Source organism: Mizuhopecten yessoensis, unplaced genomic scaffold, assembly GCF_002113885.1.
Source record: "Mizuhopecten yessoensis strain PY_sf001 unplaced genomic scaffold, ASM211388v2 scaffold5409, whole genome shotgun sequence".
NCBI classification, from domain to species: Eukaryota; Metazoa; Mollusca; class Bivalvia; order Pectinida; family Pectinidae; genus Mizuhopecten; species Mizuhopecten yessoensis.
In genome coordinates, this window is record NW_018406035.1 from 322,815 (window position 1) to 340,393 (window position 17,579).

At 35.8% G+C, this 17,579-nt stretch overlaps 1 protein-coding gene across 2 annotated transcripts; it reads left to right on the forward strand.

Annotated features, from left to right (window-relative positions):
• The first annotated feature begins 758 nt into the window (after window positions 1-758).
• LOC110450667 (fructosamine-3-kinase-like) lies at window positions 759-10,741 on the forward strand. Of its 2 annotated transcripts, none has more exons than XM_021498293.1 (8): window positions 759-1,033; window positions 2,425-2,508; window positions 3,411-3,511; window positions 6,911-7,073; window positions 8,611-8,682; window positions 9,319-9,463; window positions 9,864-10,038; window positions 10,573-10,741. In XM_021498293.1, exons 2-8 carry the CDS (start codon window positions 2,434-2,436, stop codon window positions 10,646-10,648), a joined length of 807 nt encoding a protein of 268 aa, XP_021353968.1. In that variant the 5' UTR covers window positions 759-1,033; window positions 2,425-2,433; the 3' UTR covers window positions 10,649-10,741. The 2 variants fall into 2 exon arrangements, with proteins under 2 accessions (XP_021353968.1, XP_021353967.1); XM_021498292.1 differs by lacking the exon at window positions 759-1,033 and adding an exon at window positions 1,070-1,413.
• The last annotated feature ends 6,838 nt before the right edge of the window (window positions 10,742-17,579 follow it).

The following is a 17,579-nucleotide window of genomic DNA, read 5'->3' on the forward strand; positions in this document are numbered from 1 at the left end:
TAGAGTTTTATAGCAACTACCAGCAATCGGTAATGCGTATTCGGAATCTACGATTTGATATTGGATACCGAATTTCTTTATGTTTTAGATTGTTTATAACAAAGCTGTTTTTGTGTCGGAAATTCTGACAAAATCAAGCTACACGGCTGTCCACATACATCTGTAAGTGGTCCACCCAACATAATCACACCTTCCAATACATTCTGTAGAATTATACTGAGTAGCTATTATAAATTTGAGTTTTTAACAAAATTTGGACTTCAAATTATGCACTTAACGATTGCTGCTACAGCGTATATCCAGGACGTACGTACGTATGTATGTATGTATGTGTGTGTCTGGGTGGGTGGGTGGGTGGGTGGATGCATGCATGCATGTATAGTATCAATATGGGCGATAAATACATTGAATAAGGAAATACATTGTAACTCTAACCCAGAAAATAACTTTTGTGTGTATGTATCTTCTGTACATAGGTAACCTGGTAAGGAGGAATACTCCCAAGTCACAAAAGCCATCAGAGGAGGAAATCTTTTCTGGTAAAGTGGTATCCTTTGCCAATCTAATTAAAATAATATCTCTAACGTAGCGTAATGAGAGATCTGATTTTAATTGATTGATCCTTTACCTGCCTTAACGTATTGCTATATTCTAAACCAAACTTAGATTCGTGTGCAAGGAGGCTTCCGGTTTATTGATTTGATCCATGTGTATATACTTAAAACAATCAATACGACATTGTAAGCCTTATGTGTGATTACGTCATATCGTAGCAATGGATGCCTACTGTGCTGCACACATTCTGTCGCGATGAATACCTGGATTACTATATGTACATTCACCGGTCTTGTGAATGTTTTGAAAATTCGTATACCTGGTGTGAACGATGTAAACAAGTTTATCATAAATTTCGTTCCTCTCACGATGTAAGCTAATGGGTTTCATATTTTAAAGTATACATTAGGAATACATGAGCACACGAATAGCCTGACCTTTCACCCAGAAAACATCTTTTGAACAGCCGAAGCTACAGGTAATCAATAAGTCATCGAAGCATTGGTGCATGCCGTGCGTATGGGGAAAAGATCGAAGATATGCTAGGCAAACGTATTATAGACAACAAATCTATATCTACAAGTAAATACATGTATGCGTTATTTATAGCTTGCAGGATCGAAACCGATACTAACAGAATTTAATTCAAAGAAATTCAACAGTTCTGGTATATGTTAAGCATGTGCATTTGTAGACAGAAAAATGGAGGATAAGGAACTGGTAGATCTATTAGAAAATAGACTCGATTTAAACAGCATGACATTTATTGAGAATCGAAATGGATACATTAACGAAGGGAAAGTGTTTCAAACAGATGGCGAAAACAGAATATTTGTGAAAGTAAACAGAAAACCAGGGGTAGGTAAACATGCAATACTATCTCACAGTCACCTGATCTGCACTAGGGCGTAGCCTTTGATTTCAGCGCTGTGTGTCATGGTCCAGGTTACAAGGTCCAAATTCATTAAAACATATTCTTCATTAATTAAACGAATATTTTAACAATCAACATAACTGTCTATAAAGTCGTTTTTAACATGGAAACAAACGCCTGATTCTCAAGACACGCATCGCCTAACTCATTCACCCCTGACACTTCATAGTGAAGTATTCCAACCTTTGAATTGAAAGATTTCAAATGTGTGTTCATGGGTGAATGAGTTGACCTTATTTGCTTTTATTATATTTGAGTTAACCTACATTTGCTAATAGTGTTTGTCTAGTTTGATAGGTCTAGTATCTTTTACAGGTGTATATTGCATCCAAACTTCAGATACAGCAGCAAGGCTTGTCTGAAGGTTTGATCAAGTGTTGTTTAGGCACTGTAGAAAGCACAACATCACGTTGAATTTCTCTTTAATAGTTAGGTGAATACTGTTGAAACAATATATTGACACATTTACTGCTGTTACATTTGGTTCAGAAATATACAATTCTAAGACAACTGATTCCTATGACAACTGATTCATATGACAACTGAATACTACATAAGGCAGTTGACTAGTGAGATGAACTGCTATGATATCGCCGCCGATTTCCCATTATGTCGATGTTTGTTTGGTTCTGTTATAGTTGTATAAGGTAACTAATTAATTAATTAAGACATGGCATATTTTCAAATCTGAATTCGTGTGCGAGGAGGCTTGCTTTTTGTTGTTTTAGTCCATGTGTATACACTTGAAAACATCGCAATATAAAATTCATCGATACAACCTGTAAATACTACTATAATAGATAAATCTCTGTGATTAGACAAAACCGTATCGATGCATGCATACTATGTTGCGCATGTGTATTATCGCTCTAATATGAATAGTAATTTTATTGTTTAAACCCGTTACAACTCCTTTGTATTTTTTGTTATCACAGGCACGGCTCATGTTTGAGGGAGAAGTTGCAAGTTTGAAAGCATTGAAACAAACAAATGAAGTCAGGGTACCAGATCCAATAAAGGTAGTTTATACATTAAAACAAACAAACGAAGTCAGAGTACCAGATCCGATAACGGTAGTTTATAGCATTAAAACAAACAAACGAAGTCAGAGTACCAGATCCAATAAAGGTAGTTGATAGCATTAATACAAACAAACGAAGTCAGAGTACCAGATCCGATAACGGTAGTTTATTAAGGCTTAATTAAAACTGAACTAAACCTGTTTTTGACAATATTCCGTTAACTTTGTAAGTCACACAGTTTTCGACTAAACGATAACGATGTTATTACGGAATCGTACACAATAATATTATGACAGGAAAGAGCTTTTCTAAGACATGTCGGTCCATACATCAGTATGTCTTTACTTTGAAACATAAAAGGCAGAATATCCTTTTCGTCAATGTGTGAAGGCGGTCATAGCTGTATCATAAGCTAAAGTGCACGCACCTAGGCATATATATAATATAGATTATTATCCTTTGTACGCGTATTAATTAAATGTCAGTAGCTGGACGCTGGATATTAAAGATGTGACGCACCATTTGATTCATATACATTTAAATGTGACAATAACTAAGAACCACCAAGAACAATTATATATATATGCATTTCTTTGTGGTTTAGTCATTTCTCCCAATGTTGTTTTAACCATTTAACTGCGAATCATGCAATCGCTCCCTCCTTTAGAGAAAAAAACCCAAATATATCGATTTGTGAAAAATGATGGTCATTTGTATCCACATCCTCTAGTCTGTCTTTCTCGAACACCATTTTTTCTCTGAAACTTGAAGATTAAACTTAAGTATGTACTCACGAGATAAAATATAACTCATACTCAATCATATTTTGTCATGATTAATGTATAACATGCAGATTTATTTTTTAATATTTAAATATAATAACCTGTGTTTGGTATCAGATAGTAGACATTCCGACTGGTGGTGCAGTTCTGGCTATGGAGTTCCTGGATATTGTGGAGCTTTCGAGTCAGCAGGCGGTTCTGGGCGAGAAACTAGCACGGTAGGCTCCCTTTGTATGACAAGTACGATATAAAATCATATAGTGCCAATAACATTAACGGAATCATCGTCTCTGCTGTAAACGACCACTGTATGAAATAGTAACACCGTATTTTTAGCTCACCTGGCACGAAGTGCCAAGTGAGCTTATGCCGTGGTGCGGCGGCCGTCGTCCGTCCGTCGTCCGTCCGGCCGTCCGGCCGTCGTCCGGCGTCAATATTTTACTTTAAACGACTTCTTCTTAATAACCGAAAGGCCTAGGGTGATAATATTTGGCCAGAAGCAAACTGGGATGAAGGGCTACCAAGTTTGTTCAAATAAATGACCTTCATCTATTTTCAAGGTCACAGGGGTCAAATATGTTAAAAACTTTAAAACAACTTCTTTTCAATCACCAAAATGCACAGGGTGATGATATTGGGCCAGTAGCATACTAAGATGAAGGGCTACAAAATTTGTTCAAATGAATGACCTTCTCCCATATTCAAGGTCACAGGGGTCAAATATGTTAAAAACTTTAAACAACTTCTTCTGAATAACCAAAATGCCCTGGGTGATGATATTTAGTCAGTAGCATACTAGGATCAAGGGCTACCGAGTTTGTTTAAATGTATGACCTTGAATCATATTCAAGGTCACAAGGAGCAAATATGTTTAAAATATTTCAACAATTTGTTCTGAATAACCAAAAGGCTGAGGATGTTGCTATTTAGTTAGTAGCATATGCTGGGATCCAGGACTACTATGTTTGTTAAAGTGAATGACTTTGACTTATATTCAAGGTCACAGGGGTCAAATTTGTTTAAAATCTTTAAACAACCTCTTATGAATAACCATGGGTCCCAGGATGTTTATACTTTGCAAGTTGCATCCTGAGATGAAAGGCTATACAATGTGTTCAACATAATGACTTTGTTCGACTTTCAATCACAGGGGTGAAATGTTTAAAAAAATAATAACAGGGTCTTTTGAACGAATTTTAATCATTAATACTGATATTTTGCCTGTAGCTTTATTTTAGATCACTTTTAAGGTTAGAAGTGTGAGTTTTATACCAGGTGAGCGATGCAGGCCCATTGGGCCTCTTGTTTATGTTTTGTGGTGGTTGTGACAGGTTTTATGAAATAACTTGCCTAACTTACAAAAGATCTTATAAAAAAGAGATGATTAGGATATATATTTGGGTGTCATATATCACAATTACATTGATACATTTTGAAAGGGCTGTTTAGTCAAATGCATGTAATTGTATTCGAATAAAACGAAAATTTCATTCTCTCCTCGAGTGGACAGAGAGGTTTTTGTTATAGTTAGAAATTCACTGACAGCTGCCTCTAAAACGTACGGTTGTACAGTTAAGGATTTTTCATTACAGATTAAAAACGCCAGGACAACATTGTCTCGTGTCAATTTCCCGACATGAATTGTTCATAAGGACTAATCAAACTTTATTATCATGAACATTAACATGAAGATTATACAAAAAAATACTTTACTAAATTGTCCCTTTAAAACATATCAAGCTACATGACAAAAGCATAAATGGCATAGCATAAATATACAGTAATAATTTAATCTTGCTTGTAACAAGCATTTCCATTGGCTTAAAAATGTATGTTATCATCCCTTAACGTAAAAACGCCATTTGTAACGTCGCTTTTGATTGGTTGATACAGCGGCCCAATAATTTCTAAGAGAAAAGAGTCCATCAATAAAAGTGTATTTCGACAGGGATTATGTATAGTAGATTAAATTATAAGGATTAACTTGAATATATTTTTCGTGTTATGGAGCTATAACACAAAAAAAACCGGAGGGTACTCTCATCATAAACCGCTTCGCGGTTTATTTAGAGTACACCTCTTTTTTTTGTGTTATATCTCCATAACATGAAAAATATATTCAAGTTAATCCTTAATTAAATGTTCTATGTAAAATATTTTCTAAAGTTATTTACAGTTGTGTGACCGCACAACGCACCAAAAATAGCGTGCGCACACCGTGCATACATCGTTCACACACCGTCCACACATTGTGCGCACAACTGTGCGATTTAACAATCGTTCGCCCCGTTGTGCGCTTCTCTCAGCACAACTGTGCGATTGGGTACAATTTGTAGATCAATATTACGGAATGAAAATAATACGGAAAGCTCGTATGCAATAATGAAAACTGTATTATTGTAATTTCTCATCACAGTAATGAAGATTATGTACAGTTTAACAATGCGTGTAACACAGCATTACAGTGACCGTTAGACTGTCAAGAATGGGTTTCGCGCCAAGGTAACAGAAATTTGATGAGTTACCGGGGTTTGACCTGGCCTGTACCTGACACATAGAGCTGATATGCGATAACGTATGACCGTAATGAAAACACAGCTGGACGTTTATTATTTGTTATATGCATTCGGTTTGCCTGGGGTCTTCCCCGAATACCAACTCTGCTTAAAATCACATGTTTACATAGGTGGTCAGTTGTGATGATAGTGAGTTATAGTCTATTACAGTAAAGTGTACAGGTATTCGGGGAATGAGCCGTTTGCCTATAGCTCCCCTTCACCTGTGTTTTCACACCCCTGGCCCTACCCGACAAAATACGTAAGCGCCCCGGGCGGGGGAAAACTACCGTCCAGGTACATGTAGACGGCTAGTGGCTATATATGTTTACCTGTATACGGGACTGTGTTGTGATTTCAATGGTGTTGATAAAGGTCGTTTAAAAAATACCGAAAACACAATTTCTAAATTTAAGAAAGTATAGATATAAAGATAAGTTTATAGGTGTAGGTAGAATATAGAAACATACGTAAAAATCAAGGTTTATATGTTTAAACACGAAACCGTATATATTGTTTAGGCATTCCTCAATCACGATTTTTATCGCACAACGTTCCTCCATCGTGCACACAAGTGTGCGCAAGAAATGATAGCCCAAATTTGTATCGTTCGCACATCGTTCACACACCGTGCACACATCGTGCGCACACCACACATCGTGTAACGTTGTGCGATCCCACAACTGTATGTAACATATATTAGGTTGTATGTAAGATATATGATAGGATAACCTATAAAATATATAATAAATCGAATATAATTGAAAACAGCATTAACACGATTTTTTGTTCTTTATTGACAAATGGTAGCACGGAAACGTGACCGGTGCAGCATATTTACCATTTTGCAAGAGTTATTTTACAACACAACACGTAGTAATTGGAGTAACAGTAAGGTCATAAATAGAACATTTGATTTGTTCTTTTTGAATACCATCTTGTGTATTATATTCGGCGACATATATGGTATTAAGCAGACAACCATTCAATATACTCCTATTGATATGTTAGGTACATTGTTAATTGACAGCTTGGTTACAATCAAATTTCACTATTTTGTAGGTTACATTTGCATAATGACGGATTACGTCGACGAGCTAAGAAGGCCGAATGTACAATAGGTGCATACGAACAAAGTCCAACAGCCGTGGATCAATTTGGTTTCGAGGTGACTACCTGTGTCGGCTTTGTGCCGCAACATGTCTCCTGGTCGGACGACTGGACGGTAAATAAAAAGCTTTACGTATAAGAAATTCTATGACAGATTTGATGATACTCGCATTAAGACGTTTACCCACTACAACATGGATTGAAATACTTATTGCTTAAGATATCAAGTTGTTTATGTACGTCTTATCAGCGTTAGTTGACCTTCCTCTTAGACCGTTCATTAATCATATACTTAATAATAATTTAATAACTGTACCATACCGGAATTGTTGGGAGATGGCTAGGCTTTGCCTGATGCGAAATCCATTTGCTTCTTTTAGCAATAAAGTTTGTTGAAATAAATCTTGGTTTTTGGTTTTGTAAGTACGTAAAATATACTTCTGATGTGTCAGTTCGGACCCCATGCATCTGTCCATCGTATGTAAAACAGTCCATACTTTAAAATTCTTTGAAAAAAACTTGTTGTTACGAAAGTTTGTCATGTGTTTATCAGACTTTGAGAGTGTAAGAGGAAATCAATACTATAGCCAGAGTTTCCTCTCGTGACATCTATCTCTCAAATGATCCAAGTCTGGTGTCAGGGCCAGAGTAAACTCGGGCTGTCAATATTATAGCACATTTGACTACTGCTACCACTTCTGTTGCCATCTCAAAGCAATAATGAATGGACCATATGAGGCATGAGTAGCTATGTGTTAGCAATGGGGCACATACCAATAACCGATGTACACATTGGTTTCCAGCCTATCCCTCATTACACTAACGAATACATAGACTCATTCCGGATTATTAAATATATATGCGTATTGGTCGAATCTCAAGTCATCATTTTTTGATTTTTTAAAAATGAACCTTTTAAACAAAAGATAATAAGCGTGGACGATAAAAATTGCGCAAAATAGGACGCGCTATGACCACACCTTCAAAAATGATCTAACACTGTGTGACATTTACTCCACTTTGTAATGTTTATCTATGACATCGGAAATTGCCAACGCCATTTTGGATGTTCTGAAGACGGGTAGCTACTTCCGTTGATTGGTCGGATTATTGTATCAATCAAAACAATTGTGACGTTGAAATACTGGAACTACAAAGAAAACACAGAGTGGCAACCTCCGAAACCAATCTTTGTTAAACGAGCCCATAATATTTATTTGTGTCCAATTTTGATAGGACATGCCAAACAGATAAATAAACCTCAGTGTAACAGATAGCATTAGAGAACCGAATTTATAAAACATGTCGCTTTTCTCCTTTACCACGGTCTGCCACTCTCTGACGTACCGTCGGAACTATTTGAAGTTCAGGGAGTCGGGGGACAAAAAAGTTACCAACCGAATAGTTTGCTTAAAGGAAACCTGTGTATGCTTAAATAATGCCATCTCGCTGAAATGTCATAATTGGAAAAATGAACAAATAAAAAGGTCGATGAGGATAAATTAACTAAGCTGGCAGGACGATATAGTAAATGATATTAGAATGCAATACAAAATGATGTTTTTTAAAGAAAATGTGTCATCTTCCTGTATTTTCCTTTTTCTATAATAAACATTTTATATAGCCATTGTAATGTACTGCATCTGTTTCAGACATACTACTCCAGTTTATTGGAATATCGGATCGGTTTGGTTGAAACGCAAGCTTCTTCAGCGGTTGATATGGTATATGCCCATTTAGTTTTCAATACATTGACAGGAATATATTGTTATAAACAAGGATAGGAAAGTTCGTACATATCTAACGCTAAAGTATTGATATAACGTCACCATCATATTGCATTACTCAGTTTAATCTCTATCAATGAATTTGTATGGAGTTCGCCATACAGATGTCAAACAATTGATATGACCATAGTAGACATTAGTTGTCTTATATGAGGAAAAATGTACCGAGTATTTCTACTAACTGTCGCTTGGGGAAACACAAATTCCACACTGGGCGATATTTATCGTTATATCAGCTTCGTTGATTGTTCTATGTCAGGGTTGGGGGATTTATGCCACCACATGAATATAAGGGGACCCCTTTGAAACGATTGATTTATTTCATTCCATCTTTGGACACTGAAACGTCATTTAATTTAATTCTTGCACTTTTGTATTTCTACTTTCTTTATCACTTCTAATAAACATGCAAAGTAAATAATAGACTATTCCTTTAAAAAGAATTATCACAGTATTCAGTATACTCGATTATTACGTGGGGTGACGGCAACACCTTAACACTTATATTTATATACATCTCAGTTTTGCTTGCCGTCCATGAAGTCTTAACTATACTTACTTTACTGTTACTAGGAACTTGCCCGAAAAGTGCGCGAGCTATGGACACAAGTATTACGACTTTTGCCAAGCCTATTTAGGAACCTGGACATCAAACCATCTTTATTGCATGGCGATCTCCACAGCTTCAATTCGGGAGAAACTATAAAAGGTGGACCAGGTAAGTATGGCACAAAATATCAAAAACAGCATACAGTCAACACATAGACACACAGATATCACTTTGGTTTGGATCCCAATGCTCTTTGTGCAGAGCAGAAAACATAATTCAGTTATGAACACAACCGTCCATATGGAACAGGGAAAATGTATTGCTTGAAGGAATAAAACGTTACGACCATCTTTTCTCTTTGCATGAATTACTATAGTATTTCATTTCAACATATTTTATGCAGATGGTATATGAATGGGATTGAACGACAGGCTACGCCTATATCATTTCTCTCCTGGTTTACTATGGTATACTGTTTACACTGTTACTGACTGAAACCTTATTATTAAAACTCTCTAATACGTATTGAATTATAAAATCTGTATGTAAATTTATCATATTTTTCCAGTAATATTTGATCCAGCCTCCTTCTACGGACATTCCGAATGTGACCTCGCCGTGGGATTTGCGTTCAGTGGCTTCAACGATCAGTTCTATGATGCGTATTTTAGAAAAATTCCAAAAGCCCCTGGATTTGAAGGAAGACTAGATCTATATATGCTAAATCAGATCTTAAATTATTGGTATGTGACAGTTTGATACAAAACTTTAGAATAATAAATAAATAAGATATCATTTGTAAATCACGCTAGGTTTGCGTTAACTTATGACGTGATAATAATTAAATCTAAAGTTCACTGCATCTGTACCATTAAAGTTCCGAACAGTGTCTGTTACATCGTTCACATACGTTATGTGTTGTAATTATGTCAGTTCATTTGCCCATACCAATGTAGTTTTAATATTTCCGGGGGTTATATATACACTAATACACTAATTAACATCAGGAAAACTTAATACACACATTATGCCCATGCTAGACCTATTTCTTGTATATTCTTCAGCGTTTGTGTTCCATCCTGTTACTTCCTTTGTCGTGCATCTGATGCTCCGCCGAACAAAGTGTTCGATTTATTTCCTTATTTCATAATAGCAGACGTTATAACATGGACAAAATCAGATCACCTCAAAAATTAATTTTTAATATTGCAATAAGCATGAAATTCAACACCTGTATTTATATATACAATGTATATAGATTGTTTTATATTTTGTAGGAATCATTTCGGTCCAAAGCAGCAACAACGAACCATTGATTTAATGAAGAAAATCGTGTCGACAACCCCACAATGATAATACTTTGAGCGGGGTTTGCCTTTAGCCGGAATAACGATTTTCTAATTCCGAAAATGAAAGCTAAGCGTATGAAAATTAAAACTTATAAAACTTGACTATTATTGATTTCTTTTATTAATTAATGAACTACTGGATACACATTCATGTAACATATGTAATTGATAGTTAAAGCATGGACTTCCGTTGGGTATTTCTGAATATGATATTTTAGTAGATACATATACAGCCATGATCGCTATGATGTACGTGATAACACACGCAAAACATCCCGAATGGTTACATTTAAGCTTGCAATTGATAAACAAAATGCATCGTCTACCTAAATATATGTAGCTAGATATCGAACATGTACACATCAACAATTTTTAGTTGAAAATAAATTCATTTTCTAAATCTTACCAAGCCATCAACTTACTTGTGCACCATTCATAGCAAATCCTTTTCTTTTTACATAAACAAAATGAAAAGATAGACAGCGTCTGCAATTTTGAAAGGACTCTTGTGTAGGGTATTAAAGTAAGGTAATGAGATACTTTCCCGAGCACAATCAATTACTAGTGTATATGTTTGTGATTTAATAAACATAAGTATAACGAGAATAACATGTATCGCATTTATTACACAGATGTTTAAATTAAACATGCCTCAAACTCCTCTTGTTCAGCCTCACATTTTTGTATTAACTTACAACAAGATCTAACCTATCACAAACGTGGAGCTTGTTCCCACGTTAACTTTTGTTACTTCTGTAGTAGCAGTCCAACTTTCTCTGCTATATGAGATCACATGTGACGCTTGATTCACTACTTCAAGCCCATTATAAGTAGCAGGATATCCTAGATAAATGCGCCCTGTTGACCAATAAACTACAAAGCTGGGTTTCTTCTATGAATTGTGTATCATTATGTATTTATACAGGGTAATACATTTAGATATCAAACAAATGTTCAATATGGCCCTGTGAAGAAAAGACACTACATACATGTACATGACATGGACAATACACACGTTACAATATAACAATACATTGGAATATACATAATGGTATAACTGTATAATATTTAAAAAATGTTTTAAATGAAGAAACAAAAACTAGGCCTTATATAAGAAGCATACATCGTGATGTCTCCCGTTTAATCCAGAACCCATGTTTACGAATGTTCCTTTTTCGTGTAAGTTTTCCAAAATAAAACATCATTATTTCATTATTTCCTCCTATTTGAAGATTAACAAGAATATATATACAAGTTAATCAATGGTCAATTCATAATTAAATATACTTATGTACAACAATAACATGAACCAAAGAAACACATTGTTCGTCTATGATCAAATGTTAAGCACAATGTGATTAGTGTAAGACATTCTCAGATATACGTGCGGTTAATTATGATCTTGGCGATGATACAATTTCATCGTTTTATCAACAAAAATGTCACAAAGCAATACATTGTTTTCATAATCTAATTCACATAACTTGTAATTGAGCATTCCTCCAACGGGGTATGTGAATTATATTATAATCTGACAAAGAGTTGAAGTAAACAACTAGTTATTTATCAAACTCAGTAGTGATAAGGCACCAAAGATCGTTACTAAGTTTCTCAGCTTTTTGTACAATGGAGGCAAATGCGTGTGGAAATGTCAGTGTGTAAAATACCACAAAAGTGATACAACTCATGGATATTGGTAGGCCTTACTACATTATTTATCCTACTTTTAAAATTGCTCAGGGAACTTAAAAGCTGATTTCCATAACAAATATTTGGACACATTTTATCTTGTATAATCAAACATCTTCTATCATACATCATCAGTTCTGCCTAGCTGTACACGGCTTTATACACAAGTGATTTCGACAATAGTGTGCTATAACGACATTGTCAGAATTATGACAATTACTGTTAGAAGTGAAAGATCTCACCCGATAACTCTTAATCTATTACCTGTAGCCAAAATAATTAGGACAAAAATATTTTTCCGTTTGCTTTATACGGGTTTTTATTATGGCAACTGTCTAAACCAGAAATTTTCATGGATGATTTGTCGGGCTCTTCATCATTATGACTGACCTTATAAGAGGCATGGTACTACTCTTAATTTTCTACAAGCTGAGTTTGTTCTCTTTGATGAACAGACGGTATAATTCAACATAACACCAGCATGAGTAATATTTTCCATATGAATCAGCCATGGTTATATACAATGTACCAATTGTCTATCGTCTTCTACACTTAACGCTGTGAACACGTTTATAATTATTGTATTTATTTTTATATTTTTGTAGTCAACCGTATTTTATGAATTGAAAAATGGCTGCTTTTGTGTTTTTGCTTTAAAATATCGCTTAAATTACAGAAATAAACTGATGATCCTATCAGTGAGCCAAACAAAGCACATTATACATAAAACTAGGTTTCGCACCATATAATGTAGGCATTATGTCCTTTTAGGATTAATCAGTGGTACTTAAAGTCAACAGAATGGAACCTCCGTGTCTAAAGTGTTCCGGAACCTATGTAGAATACAGCGTAAAAGAAAGGGTATCTATAAATCTCCTTATAACGTTCCACATTTACAACTTCAGGAAACAAAAGTCATATTCCTATAAATCGCCCCAGACAAAATTCCAGTAACACGGTTACTTCTAATATGGAGGAGATTGATAGACAATATAGTATTTCTAGTAATTAGTCTTTTTGTATTACACATGTTAATGATATCTATTTTTGTTTTGAATAACCCTGTTATTCCTTTCTTGTCGCTGTCTTTTGTTCGTGTGTGATGATACTACGATATTTATGTTTGTTTTTAGCAAAATATATTTTGTATGAAATGGTCCTTCTACACGGACAATGCAAGGCAAAGTGTGAATGTTTATTATTTTTCTTTTGTGAATATATCATTGCATACATTTCAAATAGAAAATAAATTGGACAACATTCCAATAAAATCTATGGTAGCATTCATCTTACAATAAGTCACATGACACATGTTTTGGAGAGATATTAATGATATAGACATTTCATATGTCATAGTATTATAGTTATATTTGGACACTGACCACCAATTATCACACATGCTATACTTCTTAGTGTATGTAAATGTTTGATTTTTTCTAATAAACATATCATGATTGTGCATAATAACTCTGGCCTAGTATATCTTGCATACACAAGATTACCACATGCAATTACTATTAACGTGATAACACTGATCTCCTTCACACGTTAGCATGCAAAAGCCTTGTGAAGAATTCCGCCTAGTTTTATTTAAATATAACCACTTTATAATATCAAGTAATTGATTTCACTTGTGTACCAACTCGTTGCCGATTGAACTGATATGAGGCTAAAAATGACAATGTTAAAGCCTACTATACTGTACGAGACCACAACTAACTACCCTTATATATGAGTTGATTATTAGCTCACCTGGTCCGAAGGACCAAGGTGAGCTTATGCGATACCGTGGCGTCCGTCGTCCGTCCGTCGTCCGTCGTCTGTACGTCAACAATTTCTTTGAACGACTTCTTCTTCTTAACCACTGATTGGAATTTGACTAAATTTGACTGGAAGCATCCCTAGTTGGCGGGGATTCAAAATTGTACAAATGGTAGGGCTGACCCCCCAGGGGGCTGAGGGGCAGGGCAAAAAGGGGGCAATTTGGCTATGTTGCTTTAAGCGACTTCTTCTCTGGAACTAAGGGATGGATATCAACCATATTTGACTGGAAGCATCCCTATGTGGTGGGGATTCACCATTTTACAAATGGTAGGGCTGACCCCCCCAGGGGGCTGAGGGGCGTGGCCAAAAGGGGGCAATTTGGCTATATTGCTCTAAGTGACTTCTTCTCTGGAACTAAGCGATTGATATCAACCATATTTGACTAGAAGCATCCCTAGGTGGTGGGATTCAAAATTGTACAAATGGTGGAGCTGACCCCCCAGGGGGCTGAGGGGCGTGGCCAAAAGGGGGCAATTTGCCTATATTGCTACATGTATAAACGACTTCTTCTGTAGAACTGTGCCATGGATATCGACCATATTTGGTCGGAAGCATCCATGGGAGGTAGGGATTTAAAATTGTACAAATTTTGTGGCTGATCCCCGGGGCTAAGGGGTGGGCCCAAAAAAAGTTTATTACTTGGAAATGGTTGAGATCCCCACCGTATAACCATATATACAATTGCTGAGTATAAAGAGAAGAATGCACAGTTGCTTCCAGGATGGCCCTAGGGTCTGGCCCCACCCTTGGAGACATAGTCCCTTGGTCATAACTTTGAAACGATTGAGATCCTCTCTCCAAAACTATACATTTTTTTGTATATACAAATGCTGGGCATAAAGAGACGAATGCAGTCATGATATTAGAATAGACCCTCGGGTCTGACCGAACCCCTAGGGACCTAGTTTCTTAGTCACAGCTTGGAAACAGTTGAGATCCCCACCCAAAAACCATATATACAACTGCTGAGTATAAAGAAATGAATGCACATATGCTTCCAGGATGGGCTTGGGGTCTGCCCCAGCCTTGGAGACTTAACCCCTGGGTCATAACTTCAAAATGGGTTAAGATCCCCACCCAAAAACTATATCTACAATTGTTGGGCATAAAGAGACTAATGCAGTCATGATATTAGAATGGATCCCAGGGTCTACCCCACCTTTGCAGACTTAACCCCTGGGTCATAACTTTGAAACGGTTGAGATCCCCACCCCAAAACTAGAAATACAAATGCTGGGCAAAAAAAGACGAATACAGTCATGATATTAGAATTGATCCTGGGGTCTTGCCACAACCTATGGACCTAGTTTCTGAGTCAGAGCTTGGAAACAGTTGAGATTCCCACCTCATAACCATACATAAAATTGCTGGGCATGAAAAAATTAATACAGATATGCTACAAGGATTGGCCTTGGGGTCTGGCATATTCCCTTGGATTTCATTTGGAGAATATTTTGCCATGATTGCTTAGATATCCAGGTAAGCGATACAGGCCCTCTGGGCCTCTTGTATATAGTATGGGTTGGTTTACATCCGCCTTTTTACCTGTTAATCCGTTACTGATACAGTATATCGAAATCCATATACAAATGTTATTAGAACCGATACCTCCATTGTGTCAGGCGTATAATAGACATTTCATCGCAAATGACTAAACATCATTTATTTATTTCATATCGACGCGACAGGCCATACAACGTTTATAAACGTTAAGTATACCTGGTAAAAATCAATACAAGCATTACGTGTGTCAATACCTTACTCATTCCCCATGATAGTTACCTTTAATAAGTCAATGATTGTAACGCATGTAAATATCCATGTAATACAATATTTACCTGTATATAGTAAAAGGTGGTGGTGCTCCCAACATGACACAAGTTTTCATGCCGGGATCAGTTGCCCACGCGCGGCATATCCAATCAGTTTACCTTAAGATGCACTTTATCGCCGTTTCCGGGGTTTAGTGCACATCAATCATATTTCACAATATTCGGAATTGGTGAAAGAGAAACAATGACTTGTGTATATATGTTCACAGATTGTGTGACTTTGAACAATTGATGTTTGTATGGAGTGGCTCCACAAGTGGTATTTGACTTGTGTGTTAGGATAACAAAACATTGATGGTGTCTGCCTGTGGGGACACTCACAACTTCAAATATTATTAAACATAAAATATTTCAACTACAGCCGTGGCCACAAAATATGCCATAATTAAATAAATTTCAGAAAATGTATGTGACGTGTATGTTATTTTTTCTGTAATAAACAACAGATATTGTTCACGTAGTGAATAGGATGATAGGATTCAAATGTATTTGGACATGTAGCATACCGTTACCGTCCAGATCTAAGGTTTAACTTTATTATCTTATGATTTCCTGATGAAATGCTATATTGATGTACGAGTGCAACTGGCGCAAGCGAATGTTACACTTCTTCAGTAATATTTTCCAATGGAGTGAACATAACCTGGGTCAGGGAGTGTACATGTATTAGTCATCTTCTACCTTCTACGCTGTTTACAGGTCTTGTACATTGGTTAGTTTAGAATTGGTGTAATTTGCCGTTAAATATTGAGTTTGATGAATTATTTTTTGCATTGATTCTTTCTACATCTAGAGAGGATTAAAATTAAGTTTCGGTCATTGATTTAGCAATTCGCTGCTATTTTATTTCTTGTTATAGAGTCTGTAGAGGCCGAAAGCCAATTACAATAAACAGTTTACTGTATCATATTCCTGTAGTCCTCACGTCCATTTTTTACTCATCGGTGGTCAACAGAATGATGAACCCGTGCCTGAAATATTCCGAAACATGTGTAGAATATAATAAATGAGAAATTACCTATACAACTCCATATACCATTACACCTTTATAACTTTGGGATAACAAGTAATTTATACTAAGACTAGTATTCCATGTTCACCTAGCCGGACTAAATTACTGTAACATGACCAAGGCAAAACCTCGGAGACAAAATGGTGGGTATTATTTAGATAGGGTGTTGTTGGTTATGTAGTTAATATTATAGTATAGTCTTTACATTTCTAGTAATTATTCTATCATTGATTATGATTCCAAGTGTTAATAATATCTTTACTTTTGTTTTGATAACTTCTCCATTTCCGTCGCTGTCTGTTTGGATCGACTTTGTGTTTCAATCTAGTCAGTGTGTGATACACTACGGTAATCATGATTTTCTAATTTTACGTTATTTGGTATGACTTTTACATCCGTTCTGTGCAGACAATGAACGGCAAAGTATGGCAAGCCAACTTAACATTTATTCAAGGAGCAATGTCGATCCTGTATTTCAAAAAAAAATTAAGATATCTTATATAGCATATGAGATATCTTATATACTATATAAGATATCTTATATCGTATATAAGATATCTCATTTAATTTTCTATATA

Coding starts and splice junctions, on each gene's coding strand:
- LOC110450667 (XM_021498292.1), top strand. CDS start 1,258: ATGGAGGATAAGGAACTGGTAGATCTATTAGAAAATAGACTCGATTTA. Junction 3,512..6,910: donor CTGGGCGAGAAACTAGCACG/GTAGGCTCCCTT, acceptor ACTATTTTGTAG/GTTACATTTGCATAATGACG. Junction 8,683..9,318: donor CTTCTTCAGCGGTTGATATG/GTATATGCCCAT, acceptor TACTGTTACTAG/GAACTTGCCCGAAAAGTGCG.